General features: G+C 40.2%; 1 protein-coding gene across 11 annotated transcripts in view; it reads left to right on the top strand.

Moving 5' to 3' along the window:
- The window catches only part of ERC1 (ELKS/RAB6-interacting/CAST family member 1), a 273,196-nt gene extending 252,951 nt beyond the window's left edge, over positions 1 to 20,245 (top strand). For 9 of the 11 annotated variants that reach the window (XM_018080448.2, XM_018080447.2, XM_018080446.2 and 6 more), the window contains 2 exons: positions 8,153 to 8,341; positions 19,910 to 20,245. In XM_018080448.2, the coding sequence (XP_017935937.1) occupies positions 8,153 to 8,341; positions 19,910 to 20,047 (327 nt within the window). In that variant the 3' untranslated portion in view covers positions 20,048 to 20,245. Of the gene's footprint in view, positions 1 to 8,152; positions 8,342 to 19,909 lie in introns of those variants that run through there. The other 2 variants (XM_018080450.2, XM_018080449.2) reach the window with 1 other exon arrangement.
- The last annotated feature ends 5,043 nt before the right edge of the window (positions 20,246 to 25,288 follow it).

Here is a 25,288-nt window from a genome sequence, read left to right as displayed (position 1 = left end):
GGGGAGATGAAGAATATTAGAAAAAGAATCAAACCCAAACCTGCTTTCCAACATATTAACTATGAAAATAAGCTCAAGAGAAATGTGCCTAAAATAAAAATTTATAGGGGCAAGTAGCCAATCCAGACGCTATATTTTCCTGGCTGGTAAAGTTCATAATAAATGATGGAGATGTCAGGATTTACAGTTCCAACTCATAGTAGGCTCACCACAGGCAGTCCAGCTACATCTGATTGTTTAATGTAACTTTTAGATAAGAACTTATATATATGTGTGTGTGCATGTGTGTGTTTATTTGTGGGATTTTGCATTTGAAGGTAGAGCAAACAACTCTAAAAAGAACTCCTAAAGACAGATAAACCAGGTGTCTGGTGGCTTCATGTGGCTTTGCTTTGAAAGTATCTTTTGTCAGGTAGGGAGCTGCAACAGCAGAATGAAGACCCAGAGTTAGAGAATGACAAGACCAAGATTCCTATCACCTGCAGACAGGGAGGTTATAGTTCATCTGAACAGGAAAAGCACTGATTGTGTTCTCTGGTAGACTACTTAAGAAATACCTTCTGTTTTCCATTAGCAATGGAACAGACACAGGGAGACAGAAGAACACAGTCCCTGATACATAAGCATTCCCATGGACACAGTCTCCCAGTGCATGTGTTCTGCTTTCAAACAAAAGCATGTTAGCCACTGTTCCCTTTTATCCTTTGTAATAGGAATAAGCAATAGACAAAATACAGCACAGCAAGAGATGTGTTTGCTTTCTTGTTCACTGTTGTGTGGATAACAAGTGCTAGAAAGCTTGAATGGATTAAAAATATAAACAGGTTGTTCTTACTTATTCTCAAGCTGCTACGTGCTTGTAGAGAAGGAATCAGCATAAAACCTAATGGATTCTGTGAAATCAAAACTTGCCTAACTACACCTGCAGAAGTTTGATCAGGAGAGTGTTATTTAAATCCACAGTGTCATGTACAAGCTGCAAATAGTTATTAAACTATTTGTACTTGCTGTGGGAATACTTTTTTTTCTCTTGATAATATTATCATTGTCAGTATCATGAGTCTGACTTTCTGTGGAATTTAATTTACTCTTCCAAATTTTAACCTGGTAACTAACATAACTTACAGGAACAAAATGAAGGAGATTTTAATATATTGAAGATTTTAGATTCTCTTAGGTCATCCTGTTTCGCTCCAGAACTAAGCTTCTGGGTTGCTGGATTCCAAAGAGATTTTGAAGACAAAAGAAAACTTAGAGAAATAAAACAGCATTTCAGTTTGTATGTTTTGATCTCATCTTGCATTTAAGCCACAGATTCCTCTCCTGTGTCTCAGCTGGGGAACAGGAATATGGGCTGTTAGAGAGGAAAGAGATGTGAGGTGTGCACAGTGCAGTTAGTTATATTCAGGAGTAAGAGTTTGGGCAAATGCTTCTGCTTTTGAAAGTCAGGGATTGACGAAACAAGTAAAATTCAAGCTGTATGCAGACACCCCCTTCAGCTCTGCTGAGGTACCTCGTTCCTGAACGTTCATCTACAGTAGTCCCTGCTATTCCTCACGTGGCTCCCCTCAAGCATTTGCTCCGCAGCCCATGTAAGCAAAAGTTGCCAGTGTCATGAAAAACCACTTCTGGATTTGTTATGTATAAAAATATTTTACAAGTACTTGCTCATTTTCAGTGCTTTAGGAATCCTACCAACCCACTGCAATTCTTTGCTTCACCTACATGATGGGGAAAAGGTTTTATTCAAACAGAGGGAACTAATGAGAAAACTACTTTCCCTGGTTTGTGTTTTCTCTGTTCTTTTTTTCTGGTCTGGATTTTTCCCAAGGTGAAGAGGGTGAACTCTGGAAATCATTAATCCATGGGATTCATGGCGTATAAAAATTTCTAAAATAATTTGCTATATAAAAATGATTTCCTAATTGATTTTGTCAGAAAGGAACTGAGCAAGACAGCTCTGTCAAAATAGCCAGAATCTCTTTCAGCTCCTCACATATGTTGTTTTGTTTTGGTTTATGAGGAAAAAATTATGAAAGTTAGGTTTAAATCTTTTTTTTTGTCTTTAAAACAAATCTAAAGAAATTTAAGCCTGTCCCTGCTCTTTTGTGTTGTGGTCTTCTGAAGAAACCAAGTATCTCTGTGCATCAGTGAACTGAGCTGAACTGAACTGAGGTCAGGATGTGTCTTTTTGAGAACTTTCTTCTGTTTCCATTTAAAATAATGAAGGGAAGACATCAGTGATAAATTGCTCTGAATTTGGGAAAGCTTTGCTCATTCTGAGCCAAATTCATGCCTCATAAAACTCCATTGCGTTCAATGGTTACAAGATTATTGTAGCTGAGCCCTCGTGTTTGTTGCCAAATAAACACAAATGGTCTGAGCAAGAAGGCTTAATTCCATTTGCCATGCAAATACTTCCAAACTGTGTCACTCGATATCTTTAGTTTATTTCCATATCTCCCAATATAAGATATTTATCTATATAGGCAAAATTTTCTTGTCTGGCAATATCTATAATAAAACCCAGATACAAGGAGGTATCTGAGGATCCACTATGATTCATTCCATCTTTTGTTAAATTTGTCAGGTCCTCTTGGAATAATTTCTTTTTAGAAAAAAAAAAAGGTGCCTACACAGTTTTTGTGCTCATCTTCTCTTATGTAATGGTAGTTTGGGAAGCAGGTTCTGTTGGGTAGCGTAGTTGCATCTGTGTGTAACAAAAATTTGAAAATAATTTTCCACACTCAGATGAAAGATGTGATTGAGAGGAGATAAAGGGCTACCTCCATTTAACTTGTTTTCCAAGTATATTTGTTACGTTCAGTCTGAAGTTCTGAGGAGATGTTTGGTGACATTTTGGGTTTATGGCTGAATTTTTTTCAGAATTCCATATTTATTTGTGCCTTTGCAGGATCTACAATGTAAACTCATAGTCTATAGAGCAGGCTAGCAAGCTAAGTCATTTTTCAAATAAATTCCTTGAAAACTTTCAGATTCACTCCATCTCCACTTCTTGGTAACATTCTCGATACAAAAACACCATCATTTTGACCTTGTGTTGTTTACTTTGACACCTGAGATCACTTGTCTGTTTTATTTTATTTTTTTCCTGATATAGCTGTTTTTACAGGGATTTTTTTTCTAAAATATTTAGAGATTAATGGGTAAGTTAAGAAAAAGATACTGAAATTTTTGATTGCAAAAAAAAGACTACTTGTCTGCATCACTCTGCCCTTTAGTGAGTATATACATGCAGAGTACATACACTCTAAGGGCAAGCAGGGTAGTCAAGCTAATAGGGGAGTGTGACAGCAGTCCTGCCAGTGCCAAATGTACATATGGAAACTTGTATTGCCATTGCTGTGTCAAGAAGTTGTTATTTTCTCCTTCTTTTTTGCTCTCTCAGAGAAATCACAGGCATGCATCTGTAAGAAAAAGATTATTGATGTTGATCCACAAACAACATGCACATTTATGCATGATTCTGATGACTAAGGCAAGCTGTGTAAGGAGATAACTTTTACAAGGTCAACTGATGTAGTTATGAAAACAGACAGGCTTTTAGAGGTGCCTATAAGACTTTACTCAAAATGGGAGCTGCAGATTTTTTGTTAAGTAGAAATTTAGAAGGTATTCTCTGAAATTAGTACAGTTAATTACTTGGTTCTGCGAAAGAAAAGTGGTTGCTTCCTTCAGAGAAGAAGAGAATGTTAGCAGGGAGAAAGGTGAGCAGGTCATTAACCCTTCTGCCTGGAGAACCCATAATTTAAAGCTGGTGGTTGTGGTGAATTACACATTGATTAAACCCATACTTTATTCTGCAGACGATTATGGATAGTCGGTATCGCGTTTCTGTCCTATCAACAGTGCTGCACTTATGCCACCCATTCACTGGTTTCCTTTTTCATGTAACCACCTGTGTGGTTTTGTATATTTATGATGGACACTGCTCAGCCAAACTTTTGGACACCGCAGTCTCCGTATGGGAGAGAGGTGTATTCATCTTTCACAGTCAAAGTGACCAAACATTTAGATAGGTCTCTCCAGCTACCTTCAGTTACAAGTACCTCTTCTTATCTATACAGTGTGTATATACATATTTATATGCAGAGACTTAGCATAAAAAAACTTTTAAATGCAGTTACCCGTGACCATTGTACAACAACAGCAGGTCTACCTCTGAATAAGCAGTATAATTTCATTCTAAAGCTTTTCTACCCCAATGAGTTGTAAAACTGCAGTTAGGTTCCCATTTCTCATGCTCAAAGATTTTTTAAAAATCTACAAAATTTAAAAAAAAAAATATGTTGTTTCCAAGTTGAATGTGTTTTGGAGTATGTTCCCAGATGTCTTTATTAGTTGGCTGAGATGGCTTGGGTTTGTATCAGAGATTTGTCAGGCATTTCATGTTTCTCCCTCAGAGTTGTAGTGATTGCCTTTTTTAGTGAAACAGACTGTCAGACTTAGCTGGCCATTAGCAATATTCTGAACTTGAGGGTACATTAAGCAGACTTCATTCCATGCATTGATGAGGATGGCCTAAACCTATCAGGGCAATTAATGAATCAGGGCCGCTTTAGAAGATATTCCTGGATTTGGTCTGTTTATCCATTGCTTTCCTAGAAAGCTCTACAGCTCTGAGCAGATCATGAGAACACGATGTGGTTTATGAATCCAGCACTGCCCTGCTTTTCCACTTAGCAAATGCTCTTACACCCTCTTGAGATAAGGCAGTGGCAGCTCTGCTGTGTGGGAAGCACAGTGCCTCTTGCTAAGTGGCTAGTTCATATTAGATACGGCAGGAACGCAGATATAAGGGCACTTCCTACTTGACTGACAGTGTTTAATGGATCCCAAGTGAGAGGAATGATTGCTCTGTGAACAGCTTTGGGAAGGCTGCTAGTTAAGAACTTTCACACGCCTCATTTGGCCTGTTTCCAGCTTGAGGTAAGGGGGAGGGGTACAGGAGGAATGTGTTTCAAAAGGGGATTTATTTCTGAGCGATCAGATGCAACTGTTGTATAAAAATCTTCCATCCTTACTTGCTAGATAGGTCTGCTTTCTTTTTATCAGCAAGGGTTTCTGTTCACAAAGAATGACCAGAAAGGTTGGCAGGTCGGATTCTTTTCAGACTGGAATCTGCACATCTGATGGATATTCAATAGATTGTGGTATCTAAAAAGAGTACAAAGCAGCTACTACATTGATGGGACAGCTAGTTATTACATGTTGACTACTGCTTTTGCACATTTTCATTCTATAGAAAACTGGTTTTTTAAGATGTGATATTCCATCACTACCCTCTGAGGGCAAATCAAATAGTAAGAAAGATAGGAAAGACATTAGTTCAATTAGAAGCATCACTGGTTTTCACCTGCACAGTCAGTACACTTTCAGATCATGATCTTCATAACAAATAAGAAATTGGGGTAAATAGTGCAAATTCAGTAAATAACCAAAGCTGATGGATATAATTGGCTAAATACAGTTTTGCTGGATAATGGAAGTGAAATGTAACTGTGTTGACGCTATTAAAATATCCCTTTCTATTGCCCTGTGTACAGGAGAGCAGAGTGTTCTGCCCTGCTGCAGTTTGCAGTCACTGAACCGCAGAATGGGTCAGGCTGGAAGGGACCACAGTGGGTCATCTGGTCCAACCTCCCTGATCCAGTAGTGTCATCCCAGAGCACACAGCACAGGTTCTGGAATATCCAGTTGAGGGAAACTCCACAGCCTCTCTGGGCAATCTGTTCCAGTGCATGGTCACTTGCATAATAAGGAAGTTCTTCCTCCTGTTCAGATGGAACTTCCTGTGCATCACTTTTTGCCTGTTGCCTCTTGTCCTATTACTTGGCACCACCAAGCCAGCATCTTGACACCCTCCCTTCAGATAGTGATAGACACTGATGAGGTCTCCTCTCAGTTGTCTCTTCTGAACAGGCCCAGCTCCCTCAGCCTTTTCTTGTAAGAGGGATGCTCCAGTCCCTTAATCAGTTTTGTTGCAGGACCTGCCCCAGGAGCTCCATGTGTCTCTTGTACTGAGGAACCAGAACTGGACAGAGCACTCCAGATGTGGCCTCACTAGGGGTGACTAGAGGGGCAGGATCACCTCCCTCAACCTGCTGGCGATGCTCTTCCTAATGCACCCAGGATACCCTTGACCTTCTTGGTCATAAGGACACACTGCTGGCTCATGGACTGCTTGTTGTCCAGCAGGACCCCCTGCTGCTGCTTTCCAGCAGGTCAACCCTTAGCCTGTACTGATGGATGGGGTTATTCTTCCCCAGGTGCAGGACCCTACCTTTGCTGAATTTTAGACTGTTCTTCTCTGCCCAGCTCTCCAGCCTGTTGAGGTCCTTCTGAAGGGCGGCACAGCCCTCTGGGGTATCTGCCACTCCTCCCAGCTTTGTGTCATCAGTGAACTTGCTGAGGAGGCATCTGCCCCTTCATCCAAATCACTGATGAATAGTTGAGATGCTGGGACTAGTATTGAGCCTTAGTGGACACCGCTAGAGACAGGCCTCCAACTGTGCCACTGATCACAGCCCTTTGGCATCTGCTGTTCAGCCAGTTCTCAATCCACCTTGCTGTCCACTCATCCCATCCTCATATAACAAGCCATTATTTTGATGTGTGTGTTTGTATCTGCAAACAGAGGCTGCCCCAAGGCTGCAGGTAGCACTAGGGTTTTTAATAAAGCACGTGAGGTCACTCTCTCTGAGGGTTTCTTGCCTACCTTGCCTACCTTGTCTCCTCTACCATGGGTGCCCTGTGGCTTTTGGTAGGCACTGGCACCCTCATGTTCTGGTGTAGGCTCCTGAGCACAGCTAAGCTCAGCAGGACAAGGAGCCTGACATTAATCAGCTGCTTAGCCATGCCTCCCAGATCCTCAAACTCTACAGAAATTAATCCATGTAGAACAGTGTTGGAATCTAAATAACTGAGCCCTGACAGCCTTATTAGAAGGGGTCAAAGCCAGGGTCTCTGTTGAAAGTAATGCCAGCACCCTGTTTCTGTTGACTCAGAGATTATCTCACTCCTTATTCATTAGCAGGGTCAGAGGTGTCCTATTGGAAAGATATCCCCGACCCACTAACAAACAGCAGGTGCAGCCTCTGCCTGGGAACACAAAGAGAAGTTGCCAGTACTTTGGCAAGGCTTTCCAGCTCTCCTTGCCCATGTACATCAGTGCCTGTAGCTTCAGCACCTCATTTTATGGAAGGGAGGCACTAAGCCCAGTTCTTAATTTTTCATCAGTTTTAAACCTTGGAGTTTTGCTTTACTGTGTTTTTGAATATATACCCACAAACATCTATAACAATGTGAAGCAGTATTCTTGTGGGAGGCCATAGCAAAGGATGCCCAGTATGTGTTTATGTACTTGAGCTCTTTGTTTTTGTGAAAAGATGAAAAAGGGTTCTTTGGATACTTTTTATGGGAACTGGATGACTCCAGTTTGGATCGCATTGAGGAATAAGGATTAGATTCAGATTGGGTAAAGTATAGCGAAATAAAATAGTACTTTAATAAAGTCCTTTGATTTTAGTTTTTTAGTCTATTGTATAGAATCTGGCTTGCATTATAAAAGTCGTTGCCTTTTCAAAACTACAGAAGATTATATTTTAACTATATAAAAGACTATTAAAAGTTATATTTTAACTTTCTGATGAAGATATGTTGCTATCCAGTTTCTTGGCATAATTTGAAATTACTCTGTTTATTGCATACTTAATTTACAATTAAATATTTGTTGGCAAAACTAGCTAAAAATCTGTATTGCCATTGCATTGGTTGTGGACTGCCACTCTTTATCAGAAGAGTTATTTTTTGGTGAAGTAGTTGACTAAAGCACTGTTGGATATCAGTAATGCATTCAATTTAATATCATTTCATTTTTCACCCCTATAATTGTTGTTTCCTGTACTAATCACACAGCTGTCATCACCACACCCCTTCCCCAGGGTCCTTGTTTTTTTCTGCTTCAGCTGGCTGGTTGGTAGGTTAAGGGCTAAGAGTATAGAGGGAAGGGGGATGTTCAAGTTTCTTCCAGTATGAAGCTGAACAAGATTGTAACTTAGACACTGATCTTTCCCTTCACTGCTGCTTGGGTCTCAGACTGTTCCTCACTGTGTCTGTTCTCTTATTTCAGATAATTCAGCCCCTCTTAGAACTTGATCAGAATCGCAGCAAGTTGAAGTTGTACATTGGACATCTGATAGCCCTCTGCCATGACCGTGACCCCCTGATTCTGCGTGGACTCACCCCGCCTGCTTCCTACCACCTGGATGATGACCAGGCAGCTTGGGAGAAAGAGCTGCAGAAGATGACCCAGGAGCAGGTGAGTTTGTGGTCTGAAGTTCTGAACAAGGGCCTGAACTGTTGATGTGGTCTTACTGATGTGCCACACCAAAATGCTGTGAAACCATTGGGTAAGTGGTGGAAACAGGTAACAAAGGTCAACTCCTCGGCTGATAAAAGGAGTCAGTAATTTTTTTAATCATTGCCATTTAACATTTATTATGGAATTTCATCTCTTCCTTTATCTGTACTTGAGACCATACAGCTACACATTTGTGGGAGATCAAACTGCAAGATACTACTATTGTCATGTTTTAACTGTTAACAAATTTTAGCTACTCTTTATAATTGAATGTAGTCATCGGGATCTTAAATCTTATTTAAGACCATTTATTCAATTGGCACATTTTTATGAGTCACTTTATATAAATGAATACAGTGTCCTTGCCTTCCATTACAGTATATTCTGCCAGTAATTTTTACTGCTTACCACCTTACCTGGATACCTAAATCAAGATTTGGACTCAGTGTGCTACATGTGATACACCCATGCTTATGTACACACACAGTGACTTCAGAAACCCAACCCCATATTTCCAGGAAATGGTTTAATAACAGTTTGTCTGATGAAGTCTCCACAAGAGACTGTCAATCTAGTTATAAATCAGATACTGAAATAATCTTCTTCAAGATCTGAGGATGTCTTGCCTTCCTTAATCCCTTTATTGGCAGTTTTTATCTCTTGGTTTTAGACTATAGTTCACCATTCCCTACAACCCTACAATTCCTAATTCCTTCCTAATTTCTCTTTTCAATTTTTTTATTTTACTATTGTACTCCTGTGTTACTGAATGCCTTTTTTTTTTTTTGAGTTAAACTACTACAAGGAGCTTGCACCTCAACTAGATGTGACTAGTTTTGTCTTTTTGACCATGATTTTGGATTATAATGCCAATTCTTTCACTATTTACTTTTATATGTCTTATAGCAAACTCTATGCAGTGTGCACACAAACTAGTGTAATGCCTATGTAGTTAAAAGGGGATTTGTGGGTCAGTGAACACTATCTTGAGCCTGTCTCAAACAGTTCAGCTCTGGTTTTCTTCTTTTGTGATGTTAAAGCTAATTTCCTTGAACTTTCAACTCAAGACTGAATTTTCATTCAAAAAATTGGAGAGAGCAGCCAAATTGCAGGAAGCCAACAGGAGCATGTCTAAAAATACAGAAAGAAGAGCAGACCTCTGGAGATAAATAAGCCCGTAACAGGGCTGAGATGGTACAGGACAGTCATTCTTTCTCTTTGTACCTGTCTTCATACATTTATTTGATTCAGCATGTGCTGTATACCTCAGTCCATATCTACATTTCCCTCTTATAGGCATGGCACATTCCTTTTCCCTGCAGAGCCTCTTGGGCTCTGTAATCATTGATACAGAATTAAAAGTTCATCGATGTAATGCAATGCCATCTTTCTTTAATAAAGAGGTACAGCTCCTATGTTATAAATCAAAACATGAGGCAAACTATTTTGAACCACCTTCTCTGTCAGGGTGGGATAAAACAGTGAGTGACAAAACCTGTGGCACGTATGGGAGGCACCTCTGAAAACAGGAGTAAAGGCTGGATATGGGCAAAGTTTGGATATCCCTGGAATAAATTGCCTTTTTAGTTATAGCTGTGATGGTCTTTGTATATAATCAAGATCTGTGTGGATAGGTGATGTTTGCTATTTGATCAAGAGATGTAGGTAAAGAAAATAGGAAGGGCTTTCTTTGTCGAGTTCTTCTGAATAGACAGCTGAGAACAGCAACTGTTTTTTCCAGTTCTTTGTACTGGTCTAATAAAAGATAATATTTCCCATTAAAACTTTGCTAGTGCATTAACAACATTTATGGGTTACACAGTAAAGAAAGCATTGTGAAAAATTGTGAGAAAAAAGAATTGCCTAAGTTGTCCTGGAGAAGAGAAAAAAATTATTTTTCTGTCCTTTCACATTATTGTCCTAACCCTGCCTTGCTGTCACCACAGTTGTTTAAAGTTACTACTCCAGTTGAGATTCCCATGCATACAACTGAAATAAAATGTAACTGTCTCTTCTGCTTTCCCATACTCACTTGGATTGTATTTAAGGAACTTCAGTTGAAAAACACAAATTAATGATATATTTCAATTTACAAAGCAGATTTTTCGTTTAAGTCATGGAGCTTTTCTGTTTCTAACTGCAGAATTTCCTTTGTGCTTAAAGTATTCCCATGGGGGGTGGGAATCAGTTCTCCAGATTCGCAGAAGCCCATCACGGAATACCCATTTTACATCTTTGGAATTTTAATGAGTTTTGTAAATTACTTCAAATCCGGTGCATTAAATTCAGTCCTGTCCCTTCTAATATGATCTTCTGTAGATAATGCTTCACAAGTCTCAGTGGGAAAAAATTAATCCTCTTGAATGTTAAGAAGTGCTAACATGATTAGGGAGGATACATTTAGCTGAGCACCAATAACATTTAAGAACGATGCCAATGTATCCACTTCTCACCAATGAGACTATTTAGTATGGTTTGGTTGTTTTGGGGTTTTTCTATAAATAGGTGAGAATTCATTTTCATACTGCTGCTTTTGGAGCTGTGATTTCCTACTGCAGCAACTTTGACTGACAAAGGTTGGTCTTGCTGCATTTCATCACTGCCAATATACTCTGTAGGTCTCTCATACCTGCTGGGGAGGCTCAGGTACAAATAGCAGAAGTTTTCTGTGGCTTCTTTTAGTAGGTACAACTAGTATATGAAGTTAGATGTAAGCTTGTCACTCTTCCAGCAGTCCACAGTGACCCACAGAAACTAATGTACAAATAGTCGTTGGAAAAGTATCTGCCAGCATCAACACCATATGCCACATAAATAACTTTGTGAAGTCTCAAAGTTTGACTGATAGCTGGTGCCTCTTATGTAAAATAGTATCTTTAAGCTGCCATTAAGGTCAGTGATAGTCCTGAGTGATTTCAATTGATTGTAATCAAAATATAGGGCCAAGAAGCTAAATCATTTTTTGCTGGCATTTTATCAAAGACATTTTGTAAGGGTAACTTACTGTAGTAAAAGTTTGGTCCATTTGTAATGGAGGCCTGAAGCCAGTACTTAGGAGTATATGGTGTCTCAAAACCTAATCTAAAATAGTACACTAGTCCAATTTGTGGACAATAAAGAACCTGAAGTGCTTAGAACCACGTCATTAAGTTATTCCAATGGTGGAAAATATCCCTTTGAGTCAGTTCTGACCCAATGTCCCCGAATAAGTAGCCAGTACCGTTTCTGAAACTGTCCTCCTTCAACCAGTTCATGTCCTATTCGACTTTTCTTATTAAAAAACTGAAGTTACCACAAGGAAGGAAGAATGTTCCAAATCTCGACACCAAGAAATAAAAATTCCATTCATTCATTACAAGTAATTGCATTATCCTAGCAATTTCTATTAAATGCAATATTTTCTTTCGCTTTGTCCTAAAGGTATCATTATGGTAATATTCTTGAGCTCTGTAGAACTACTACTACGTTTCATGTTTCAGATAGTTGCCTCTAAGTCCAGGATTTTATTCCTGTATTAAAGGAAATTACATTAAGAACATAATTATATGGTCCACGTTTTTATTTATAGTTTGGGCTTTGTTTTGCTCTTATCTTTACAAAGGAAAAGAATGGAGTAGAAAGAGGAATTTGCTGAAAAATGTCATTTCAGTGTGTCAGAGGTGGTGTACTGTGCTGTGGTGGAAAGGCAGCAGTGTGAGAAAGTAAAAAGAAACAACAAAACAGAGCAACAACATATTAGAAGCAGTCAACAGTGTTTGTTTTGTTAATAGTTTATGGACTATTAGAAATGTTTCTTACTGCTCTAAATCCATCTTCAAAATGTGCAGAACATCATAATATGGAGAGCCTCTTATTTTCCATAGGTCCTGCAGTGACATTCTGAAAAACACCACTTCTTCCAACAGCAGGGGACCTATACAATTAAGATAACTTTTTTAACCCAAGGAGTAGGAGGCATTTTTCTCCCTGGCTCTCTGCCATCAGTGGCTCTTTCCAGCCATACCCAGCATGTCCTGACTTCATCCAGGCTGCTGGTTGTCCTGCCAGTTTCTGCTGGCCCCCAAACTCCATTTTTTTTTCCCCACACAATCAGTCTGTCCCTCTTTCCCCAGAGGTGTTTCTGGCAGCATTTGTGCTGTGACCTGGACATGGACAGCAGCCTTTAAGACCTGGGCAGATGCATTTCCATGAGATGCTCTCTCAGAAGTCCCCTGCTCTGAGAGCGTCTCACCCCTCTACTAACACAGTGTTGCACCCGTGGCTGCTTCACTGAATTACTGAGAGGCACTTTTGAAAAATCTTTATGATCACAGAAGAGCCTTTCTACTTCCCTCTCCCTGTGTACCAGCTTCAGCCGAAGAACAGACCTTCTAGAGATTCCTGCTTACTAATCCTCTCTCAAGAAATCAGGAATGTCTTTTCTGCTCAGCTACTCGAAGCAGAGGAAGGAAAAAGGTGATAATGTCACCTCACTGTATCAATCAGAACCTGCTGTATAAGCTAAATAGCCATGGCTTGTTTCCAAGGAGTATAATTTACATTGCACATAATTCACATTTCACTCTCAACAAAGTGATGTTCATCTTTTCATATGAAAGGACACCAAAGTGCATATATGTAGCTGTCAAATTTCATTTTGAAATTGCATATTTGCTTGCTAAATTTCAAAAATATTGAAAACATATTTTGATCTGTTATACAAGCAATATTGTTAGTGGAATAAGCTTTACTCTAAATTACAAATAGCAATGTTATAAGGCTCCTGTCTGCTTCTTTATTCAGATCCCATTTGTGTTCTTACTTCTGTATTGTCTGTAAGAAATTACTCAACTTACTTAGTTTCTGTAAAGAAATTTCTCTGATATATTTTGCATTTAGTCATTCTAAACTACTCTATTACTTCAATTTTACCCTGTCTTCCTTCTCTGACTGCTCTTCCATCAGCTTGTTATCTTCCCCACCTGATTTATGTCATTTATTTTTAATTTGTAATCTTATGGGAATGCATAATGTATTTTAAAGTTAAACAGTCCCCTTCTGGTCTCTGTTAGAAATTAGAAGTAATAATTACAACCATTTATATCCTTCTTTGCGTGCAAATGTATTTCCTGAGTTTAGTGGAGAAAGTAATGTATATAGAAACTCTCTAAAATTTTTACATTTTATAGTACTTTAAACTTTTATATTTAATCTTTTCGGTGAGGATGAGAACTTGGGATCAGTGCCATAGTTCTTAAATACTGATTAAAGTCACAAACATTATCTTTAAGTTGACCGTGTCCATAATGCCATAACATTATTCATTTTTATTTGTGCATGAAATTGTTAGTTTTAATTAAAATATATACTATCAATCAGTATCTTTAACTATTCCTGACTTGAGAAGAGATATGAATTGAAAAACATTGGTTTCAGGACATGCTCAAGTGTTGTGTATGTGTGTGTGGTGTCTCAAAAAATTAATGTGGCCTCATTTCAAGCAGTTCCTACAAGCAGATGTTGTAGCAGCCTGAGCTATTACCTTGTTTTTTCAAGGGCAGCTCACCTCTCCATATGTTTTGCTCTTAGTAACAAGTTCTGTTACACTGGTCCTTGTTCTGACACCATGGTCCTTGTGAAAGCTGGCGCTGAGCTACTGCTGTGGATTCTGCTTGGCTTTTTATTTTCTTTCCAGTTAGGAATAGTTAGTGATAATGATTGATAGGATATATTTTCATTAAAATTAGCAATTCCATGCACAAATAAGAATGGGTAAAGTTACGGCATTGTGGATACGGCCAACTTGTGGAGTACTTGAATAGTACTCCCAGCCTTGTCCTTTCTGCTCTGTTTTGCACCTTGCAGATACGAGACTGTAAATGCCCACCAGTCCTCTGTCCTAGCTGTTTAAAAGTTTTTCCAAAACTCATCAGCTAGGGCATATAGGAGAGCTATTTAAGATTTGCTTTGTAGACAGGTGAATTTTCCCTGTGTGGGGTACTGCCTTGACTAAACAGGCAGAAGGCCCTGTGGGGATGTGGAGCCCCAGTTCATCAGCAGAGAAAGCAAGCAGCAAAGTACAGGCCCAGCACGAAGGGTGCAGCACAGAGTAATCCTGGCAGTGTCAAGCAATCTGGCTTCAGGAGAATAAACTGGCACAGTGCACTGCAGTTGAAATGAGGAGAAGCAGCCATCATTTAGGTTGGAAAAGTCCTCTAAGATCATCAAGTGCAACCATTAACCCAACACTGCCAGCCCTACCACTAAACCATGTCCCCAAGTGCCACATCTGCACGTCTCTTAAATGTGGTACATGGAATAGTTGCTATTTATTCTGCTTAGCCACAAAATAACAATGTTCTGTACACTTATAGCAGCATTAATTTTCAGTGTATAATGTACAACAGAATTTACATGAACAGCAAATTGTCCTCTGACTGTGAAATGATTGCTGCTGTTGCTGGAGGATGGACATAGTGCCTGCAAGTGCCAGATTTGCAGAAAAACTTCTCCAGTGAAATGCTAACTATAACTTACAGGGATTGATTTTACTCCTTCCCATTCAAATAATCTTGAAATTCCTTCCTTACCAAGGAAATAATAAGATTTCTGCTGTTCACAGAGCTTAGAGATGCTCAGAAATGCAGGATAAATCCCACGTGCAGAGCTATTTCAAATATATGGTACAAGAGCCCTCAGCAAACTTTTTGAGGGTTTTTTGTCAAAATTGGTTGCAAAATCTAATCAAATATATTTAAATATATTTAAAACATACTTTTAAAGTTTGAATTATTTAAAAAGGCAAGACTGTTTAATTTGAAATCTTAGTTTAATTTTTAAATGCATATTTTTTAAATATTTTGAAACAGCTAGCATGAAAACAAAATTTCCAGATAGAGCAGAAATATTAAAGGGTTTGCATTTTTTTTCTTTTTTGTTTTTAAAGCTTGTCAGACTGCATTTCTGTATTCTGAACCCTTTCTTTTGGCCATTTGATAGGTATACAGTTGACAAATAAAGGTTTATGTATAATTGGTTCTCACTACTTCAAACATGCGTATTTACACTGGTTAGTCTTGGTAGATGCAAAAGCTTTTGTCCATTTGCCTGAGATACAGTGAAGTTTAACTTATTTTGAGACAAAACAAAGGTTAAGATTAAATCAGTTTAATTTCTTATTTCTGTTACATTAAGCTCTAAATGTATTTTTCAGACTAACCATAACCTGATTGAGAAACACTTAAGCTTTGGAGAAACATAGTTCCATATCCCAGTGTTGTAGCCTAATAGAAGTCCTCCCCTTAACATTGTTTTTGTGCTGCTCTACAAGCATTTCATATTCTGAATTCAGTTTTTCTGCCCTTAGCTTGTGTTTGCCTTTATTCATCAGTGTTTTTGTGGAATTGTTAACAAGAGAAAAATCCCACTGGGGAGTAAACCTTCTCCATATAAATAAATTTTAAAGGATCTTAGCTTAATGTTGCCTTGTTTATGTTATGGAATAAGCAAAGGCCACAAAAGTTCTGTGGAGCAGCACCACGATTCATGTGGTGTGCATATAAAACCATAGCATCCTATTTCTCAACTATGAAGTTGTCTTCTCTCTAAATGTCAGCTAATCTTTAAATAAGTTCTGAAATATCTTGCAACAGAAAAGCTAAATTCATGTTGAATTGTTAGGGATTTTTTTTCACTGATGGAGTTTAACTATAAAAGGAAAAGTATTCCTATCATGACTTGCTCTAAACCCAGGAAGGAAGGCAGCAGTGTTGAAAAGTGTCTGAATCTGTGGCAGATTATCTGCAAGCTTTCATTCCCCTGAGATGCTGAAGGTCCTTTCTGTTCTTCTGTCCAAAGATAAATACTGTGAAGCACTTCTGGGGTCCTTGCTATCCTTTTCTTTCTGAGCTGTCTATTTTTACTTGCCTTCAACTAGACAAACATCTCTGGCCTTTCCTTCTCTTTTTTGGTCATTTCTGTGAGACAAGTGAATGAATTTCCTTATATCCTCAGCTGAAAATGCCTGCAAAAAAGGACTGTTGGCACTCCTTTATTTTCATAGAAAAATGGCATGGGGAAGATAACACCATTTCTGTTTGCACTCGCGAGAAGAAAATCTAGGAAACCAGGAGCAGACCTGCATAATACCTTTAAAGAAACTTCCCTAAAATTTGGACTGCCGAACATCCAGGTGAATCAAGTTATACTGTTGAGAACTGGATGTTCCCCATGAAGGCCCTTGCCTGAATGAGGACTGACGTGTGCTGCTCACAGCTGTTTCTGAGAGGAATGACGTAAATGGAGATGACATATAGGATCTAGAAATGCTGCCACCAGCCATATAGTCAATTAAGATGTCTTTGTTGAAGCAGAAATCACATTATTAAACCTAGATGTTCTGAAGTTAGCAAACTCAAGGCTATCATTGCTACTTTTTTCCAGGACATTTCATCACAGACATCTGCCAGCCAGCTGTGTAGACTTTCTGTCTGTGCTAATTTGCAAAGTATTGTTGCTGGCCTTCAGCATTCAGAGCCATCTCCTTTTGGGCTCTTCATGGTCAAAAATTCATTTCTTGGAAGTATTTTCTTCCTCTAAGTTGGTTGCTTTTGTTTGATTGCATTTGATTTATTAGCTTTGGCATGGGCTTCTTTTCTTGGGTTTATCTTGATTTTATAAGGCATCTTATAAATACAGAAGTGCTGACCAGTACAGCAAGAAACAAAGATTTCACTGACGTTGAAGTACTGCCCTGCTGAAGACACATCCTGCAGGATTCTTCCTTGTTCACCAACCTCCTTTCAGCTTCAGGGCTTAATCTCTTAGAGGTGCTTTTATATTTGATTAATTTAATTGTTTTGTCCTTTCCTGGAGCTTCACCTGGAGGATTTGGCTGAAAGGCCAGGAGGAGGGATGCTGGCTGGGCAGGTGGTGATGGTGCAGGACCTCTGCTTTCCCTGCTAACACTGCCCTCTCCTGGTTCTCCTCCTGCGGACCGAGAGCTCAGGACCCTTGCAGGTGCCAGATAAGAAAAGGAGAATTACACTGTAGGCTGCTTCTCCCATTACCTCCTCTCTCCCAGCCTCCATGGCCTCCCACCCTTCTGATGAATGGCACTGTGAAATCTTTGCCCTGGCCCAGGAAGCCATAAGGCAGCCCTGTCTCAGAGTTGAAGGCTCAAACCATGAATGCACCAGCAGTGAGGTGGTTTGCAGGCTGCCTGGATTGCTGGGATTTCACTAGGCTGAGCAACCTGAAACTCAGAGGTAGTCCCTGAATCCCAGTCTCCTGGCTTTTAATATCCAACACTGCTCCTAGCTGGCTTTTCTGACTCTTTCAATCTTGCTTGCTGACTGGACCTCTCCTAGGCTTATCCATCCATTGCAAATTTCTGACTAATAACTCTGCCAGGCTGTTGGAACCAGGCTAATCACCTATCCACAGCGTGCCATTTCTGAACCATTATGGGTTACTGCCGAATTCCCCCCCTTCTCCCCCGGGAGCCCTTACAGAGCCCGGAGTGCTCCCCTCCCTCTCGTTTTCCCCACTTCCCCGGCTCATGTCACTCCGCAGAGCGGGATCAGGTTGCTCTTGCATTGTGATTCTTGGCAGGAGCCCCTCTCGGGTTCATGTGGCTGCGCTGTGAGTACTGCAGCCAGTAGGAACAAAGCACATAAGAACACATTAAACCAACATTCAGCACGCAAAGCCCAAATAATTTACTATATGCTACCCTGCCTAGTAAAGGGAACAGTGTAGCAGGCTCACCCTTTTAATTTCCTTTCTCGCACTTTTGTCTATAGAAGTCTGTACCATAACTTCCTTAAAAAGCATTTATGTTTATTCTGTAGTCGTTCTTAGGCTGTTTGTTTTTATGCAATATTTCTTGCAGAAACAATCTCCTGTGCTTTGCTCGATACCATCACTAAACAGAGATGTACTGTTGTATCTGGTTAGAATTTTAATTGTAGAAATCTGACCTTTGCCACTGCATTGTGCTCTTACAGTGGTAAAATGATCCCTGTTGAGCTACTGCCTGATAGTTCTGTCCTTTTAAAACCTACATTGAGCAGTGCAACAGAAGTGCAAAACACAGATCAAGAAATGTGTGTACTGATGAACAGTTATCCTTTCAGGCATGAAAACTACCAGTTTGACATTCTTTCTTTGTCATATATTAACACACTAGAGTTCCAATACAAATATTAATCAGTTAGGAGTAAGAAATGTTGCAGAACTGACAGATAATATTAAAGTGGAAAAAAATTAAAAGAAGGTTCAAATAAGATAAGGTAGTTGGTTACAGCTGCTCAAAATGACAAAGAACTTTGGATGCAGAAGCTTGGAATAAACTTCAGAATCCGCCTAAGTGTATATACCTTCTAATATATATGTCATATATTCATAGGGAATATACTTTGTTAGAAGAAAATCATATGACTGAAAAAATAAAGGATTTTTGATATATAGTAATGAAAGGGCTGTCTACTTGGAGGCTTATCCAATCTATCTATCTATCTATCCTTATCATCTGGTCTGGTAAGAGGTGCTGTTCTCCTTGTTCCTAGATCCTTAGACCACTGTGAGTACAGTAATCCCTTAAATGCTTGCACAAATTACAGCATTACTTGGGATTTTACGCAGTTCACAGGCCAGCATGGACTTTATCAATTGCTGGGCAGATAAACAGGTTGCTGAAGGCAGATGTTTCCTGCTCTTTATTAAGTCTCTGTGGGCCCCTAATTCTGGCAATGGCATCAGGCTCAGAGCTAAAAGCTGTGTTTGCATATATTGCAGTATGTTGTGTGACATGGTTTGTAACACCACTTGTTGGGGAAACTGTTTATAAACTGTGGGCTGAGTGAATAATATAAAGTTTAAAATTTCATGTCCTGTTACGAGCCAAATGATCTGAAAATGAATGATCCAACAGGAAGTGCAGAGTTAGTAAACAAAAATTGTGTATGTTCCACTGCAATTGTGTGTAGTCATTTTATGACTGTGCTAGGACAGACAGTCTCTGAAAATTAGTAATTCCACAGAAAAATTAGAATTCTGGTTAACTCTGAGTGTATTCTGTATAATTATTCCCATTGATTTTGTATAAGAAATAATCCTGAAGTAATGACCTATGAAACATCCTGTTGTTCATGAATAGAAGTCAAATTATTTAAAGTAATATACTAACAAACTGCTGTATTGCTTCTGGAATATGGTTGCTTTTAGAAAAACATTCACAGAGGAAGTTTTTCTCATATTTATCATAGTACTGTGTATTCAGGAGTAATTAAGGTGGTTAGTTTTCCCATGTGGACATGGCCTTAACTGGGAAGGTCACTAACCTGGTCCCACAGAATGAAAAAGTGAACTAAAGAGGTTCCCCAAGGGAAGATGCTGATTCCGGAAGTGCCCAGAATGTTACACCTCTGCCAGCTCCCTTTCTAAAAGTGGTGTTTTATCTTAGAGCTGAGCCTGCTGGCCAGGTCTGTGATACAGTGGCCCCACCGAATAGCAGGGAATGACCATGCCTCTGTGTGTTTCTTGCAGCTTCATGATGAGTTGGAAAAGGGGGAGAAGGAGAGCGCGGAGCTGCAGGAGTTTGCCAATGCCATCTTACAGCAGATAGCAGATCACTGCCCTGACATCCTGGAGCAAGTCGTCAACACGCTCGAGGAGTCGTCATGACCTCGGCCACCAGCCCCACTGGAGCAGCACACCAGTGGCCAAGCCCAGTCAGTCCAAGGAGCCGTAAGAGCGGAGAGCAGCGCGAAAGACAGAAAACGGAATTGAAACTTCTGGTGCACCTTTTACAAAGAAAACAAAAGCAAAAAGAAAAAAAAAAAACCAAACTCTAAAAAACTACACGCTCTCTAGGTTCTTCCAGCCCATGATTAATTAGTCATTTCTGCATTCATCTGCTCACTGCCTTTCTGCTTTAGAATCCGATTCCCCGTTGACTTTGTTGATGGTGACTTTGGGATAAAGCTAAGCAGAGTTCTTCCAAGTCCACTGAGCAAAGCAGAGGGGATCCACTGGACACAAGCAGCTTTAGTTCTCCATGAGGTCGCAGAAGGGTAGCCCTTGCCTTTCATTCATATGTTGCTTTTTTCATTCTTTCTTTCTTTTTTTTTTTTTTTTGTTTTCATAAAAGCTGAAAGCCTGAGTTTCACAGTGCTAAAACCAAACCTGAGCGTGCTCTGATTATGGCTCGTGACTGGCCAGCATCAGGTAGCTAGCTCGGGTCTCACTGCCTGTCTCAATGTTCCTTATGTTCTTAAATAACAGAGAGAGGAAAGGAAAGTTTCCCTACTTGTTCCTGTTAGTCATTTCATCTAGCAGCTGGGAAACAAGGTAGGCGTACTGGTACTTTCTGTTTACTTAACTTGGATTTTTGTTGTTCACTGGTCTGATTCTGACGTGCTAGGTGGGGCATTTGTTAAGGTAACTGTTTTCATCTGTTGATTTTTGGGGGGGATTTAGATGAGGTTTCTCATCAGAAACCTGTGTCTCCTAAGTTCTTATTTTATAGAGAGCTCTCTCCCTTCAAGCAGGTGTGGTCAACAGATCAGCTCCCAGCTTCAAATTGTATAGTTTGTCCACTGCCAATTTTTCAGGCCATAGTTTTGTGAACATTAGCTGTCATCAGAGTAGTCTTAGGTTTTGTAAATGAGAGAATTGCATCATTCAGCTTAAAAGTATAATTTTAAAGCTAAGTTAGGTAAATCAGTAACATAGTTCTTACTATAATTATAATTTAATTTATTTTGGTTTAGCATAGGTTGACAAGGAATGAGTTTGAGTTCAGAGCAATAACCCATTCTTATGAGAGGATCATCTCTGCTGGAGTTGGCAACCAGCTGAGTAGATAGGTGTAAAATCACAGCTTTACTTAAACCAGTGCAATTCTTATATGTATATGAGAGGCCTTAGTCTTATTCCCATCCATCTTTGACACTCGTTAAAGCCCCTGCTGATAGGTAATATGACCTGAAATACCAGGTCAGTTTGTCATTGTGGTACCAAGTCAGAATCCTATTTTGTGAGTAGGACTTGGGTGTTCATTCTTGGACTATGCATTAATGGGGAGACATGTTTTTTTCCTGGCCACCAGTGGTTATGTGTGTCTGGGGGCATCTGCAGGACAGAACCCTTTAACATGTCCCCATGTGCTCCTTAAAGGAGTTGTTCCCCTTTGCCTGTCTCATATTACTTAAGAGAACAAGGGGAGGGTGGAAGGAGACCAAATATCAACACAGCAGTGGAAGAAATCTTGGTTTTCTAGTCACTAGCCAATTATGAACCCTCTCAGTAAACCTCCCATTCAGAGTCTGCAGTTTAATTCCATATGACTTACTACATTTTGAGCTTAATCACTAAACTGTTATGCTAAGGAAAATGTTCCAGGCCCTTTCAGGAAGACTGCATTTCTTATGTCTTTCAAATCCACAGCACAGCTCCCCTGTAGGTCTTTCACTCCTTATTTTTGTCTTTAGAAGTGACCAATTGCTTCCAATAGAAAGGAAATCAACAAAAGTTTGAGTAAGGGAAGATGTACCCTGTATTTTTTTCCAAACAAGCACTGAAAATCAGGCAAAACCTTATATACCTGTAGACTCTATTGAAAAATAACTGATTTAAAATAAATCACATCCCAATTGATTCTACTGTAATGATTCAGCAGAAAGTACTGGACCCATAGCCATGGTGTCTACTAGGAAGAAATATGTAAGTTCTCCAGAAAGGGGTGATTCACACCTCTTCCATGTTTTGAACTGCCAGTGCTTTGCAAATCAGCCTGTGTCTCAAGCTTTTTATTTTTTTGTTGTGGCTGAGGAGAGTAATGGGAACCTGAATGTGTGGATGGGGGGGAGCACCGGAAGGCGTGCAGACAATGACTGTACGTACGGCTGAGCCGTGCCTCATCCCAGATCCACCCCTTCGCTCCCATTATTTGAGTCAGCACTTTTCGATAGGAGCTGTTGTTTTGAAATCTCTCCTCTTGCTTTTTCTTCATCACCCCTAATTACTCACTCGAGGAATTTAATGCCGCCTGTAAAAGCATCAGAGCCATCAACCAAACATCATCGGGCCACCGCCACCCCTCCTGACTATCTCATTAACTTATATGGTCAAATCTCCAGCTGCCCTGGTTCCCTGCTGTAAAACAATCCTTCCTCTGTGAGAAGCTGTGGAATTTGTCTTATCGATGGTTCAAATGACTCCTGCTTGTAAACCTCTTACTGAGATGTTCCTTGATAACGTTCCTGCTGCAGGCAGGGACAGGGGGAGGGGATGGGAACAGGAACAAGGGGCGGTCGCTTTGGGCTGTTATTTCCATTCCCTTGCTTTACTGCAGTGTCCACACATCACAGGGAAGTGCTGGTTCTTCTGCATCTCTGACTCAGTTGGTGGCTGTGTTTCTGCAGTTCAAAGTGCCCCAGCCAAAGGCACGGTGCTGTCATGGCAGCGTGTGCAGGATCTGTGCGTCGGCAGCCAGGTGAAGCTCACTGTTTACACATCTCCCAGCCTCTTCCCAGAGAGGATTTGTCAAGCCTGGCTAGTTTTCACACTGGCCATTTGGTCCTTTATCTCCCAGCCACACGCCTGCTGTTCCTCCCATCTGGATTGTTGGGCCTTTCTGATTTTTCTCATTAACCGCTGTTATCTTCTAGATCTTCTGGGCTTCCCATCTTAAACATTGATCTTAGACCTCTACAAAGTGCTTTCAGGGAGAGAGCAGATCTCATTTAGGAACAGTCTTGATCCGACTTGATCTCCACTGAACCATTTCAGGTAATCTCTCTGATCCTGTGTCGACAGAGATCTTGAGGTGAATAGCTTGAGGAACTTTGGGATTTGGGAGGTGCTGCTGGCCACGATTTAATGCCGAATGTGGCCACTGCAAGCTTTTTCCTTTCACACTTGTGGAGTGCTGCACCATTGGCCTTAGGGCAACAAAGGGATTTTATTATCATAACCCATCGTGGCATTGCGTGTCGGGCATGTGGCAGAATGGCCACATGTGTGCATACACTGCAGTGCTCATCCAGTTGCCTAACCCACCACTGCTCTTTTAAGATCTAATACCCAAGTGTCAGCAGCCAGGCAGATGCAGACAGTTTTCCAGCACAGCAGTCCTGCAGTGCAGCGGCCCTAGGAAATCAGGGGCCCTTCCCAGGGACCCTTGGGAAACTTGCTTTTTCTTCTCCTGTTGAATGAAGTTCCATTTTCTATGGGAGCAGAGAAAGTTTTAATTACTTTAATATTACTTTTTTTCTTCCAGTCTGTCATTTGTAGAGAAACTGAGAGACGTAAGGACACAAGGAGCTGTCTGTAGAAAATTAAATAGGTCATTTTAGCAGGGTTTGGGCTAAAAAATAACTGAAGCCTGAAGCCCACATAAAGTGTAAAAGCTGACACCACTACTATGCTTGTTCATGATATCCATGAGTCCAAGTCCATATTTGCCTCTGAATCCAGCCTCATGTAAAACACTAAAAGGACATTACAACACTAGAATTGCAGGGTGAGGACATGAGCACTGTTTGCAATTGGAAGAAGAATTGCCTGGCATGCTCCCAAATGAAGCTCTAAGCTTCTAGTATTCTCTCTCATTTTGACTGCCTTTAACCAGCTTTCCCTCCATAAAATGCCAAACCCTCTTTGGAGTATCCAGTTTTTGCCAAGTCCTGGGGACAGAAGGTAAAAGGCCGATGTGATGCACGAAGCTGCGTGTGCCGTTTCTGGTTGCACGGCTGGAATATCCCTTCTCTAGCAAATTTTCTGGTACTTTGGGGCTCTCAGGAATTTGCACAAGGGAGCATAAATGTCATAAATCTTGTAGGCATAACCTTGGCTTTTTGAACCAAAGGGGCATCTCTTTTCATTTGCCCTGTAATTCCCGCCCATTCTGCTGCTAGTGCTCAATTTGTTGGGAAATTTCTACATCTGATAAAGGTTGACAGGGTTGAGTCCCCAGTCCTGTACTAATTGCCAATCGTTGCCACTGAAGGGGTCTTTACAAAGGACCAGAGTCACGCACTGATACCATTTTAAAGCAAAAATTTCACTACGTAAGTAACACACATGACTCAAATGACTCCAATGAAATGCAAAAGGGAAACAGTACAATCAAGGCATCTGATATTTAAAGGAAGCCTCCACTCAGCTCGACGTCCGCACTGGAAGAGGGAAGCGGAGAGGACGCAGAATGCTGTGGATAACTAACACTGCCCCAGCGAAGCCGGCAGGGTGGGAGGGTCAGGCACGGGGCGTCACGGGGCATCACGCCTGGCAAGGCCAGCTCTGCTGACCCCTCTCGTCAGCGTGGTGAGGAAAAGGAGGGTCAGGGGGGGTTTTTAAACAAAATAATGTTTTTAATTGTTTTTTTCCACATAAATGGAAGGAACCTTACGCAACAGCAGATCCTTCTGAACAAAATGGCTGTGTCCGCTGACTATTTTTAAAAAAAAAAAAAAAAAAAGAGGAAAAACTGTTTCAAAAGTTTTTAGTGTCAAAAGCATAAACACAGAAATCCTGACTTTTTTCCAGTGTGTGTGGTGAGTGCTGTAACCTTGTCATCAGTATCTCTCCTGACTTTTTCAGGGGTGTTTTTTTCCTGTTTTGTTTTCTGCTTGTCGATATTGTCTGTGTGGTCCTAAGGCTGGGGCAGTTACCAACAATGTGTGTCTGTTGTCAGATTGAAAAAAAAAAAAGATAGTAGTAGAACTGAAAAAGATGTGTTTTAAAAAAATATATAAAAATAAATTTCATTAAAAGGAATTCAAGTAAAGAAGCAACAAAGCCATGACTCCTCCTCTCGGGATTGTACGGAAAAGGATTTGTGGGCTTATAATTATAACCAGTTGCCTTTCACAGGCTTTTGAGGTCCAAGGCTTCTTGGCCTCTTAGGAAACAAACCCTGTA

Source organism: Manacus vitellinus, unplaced genomic scaffold (assembly GCF_001715985.3).
Source record: "Manacus vitellinus isolate BGI_N305 unplaced genomic scaffold, ASM171598v3 scaffold_5_pilon, whole genome shotgun sequence".
NCBI lineage: Eukaryota > Metazoa > Chordata > Aves > Passeriformes > Pipridae > Manacus > Manacus vitellinus.
The sequence above is the reverse complement of the archived record's forward strand: the minus strand, read 5'-3'. Positions and strand labels throughout refer to the sequence as shown.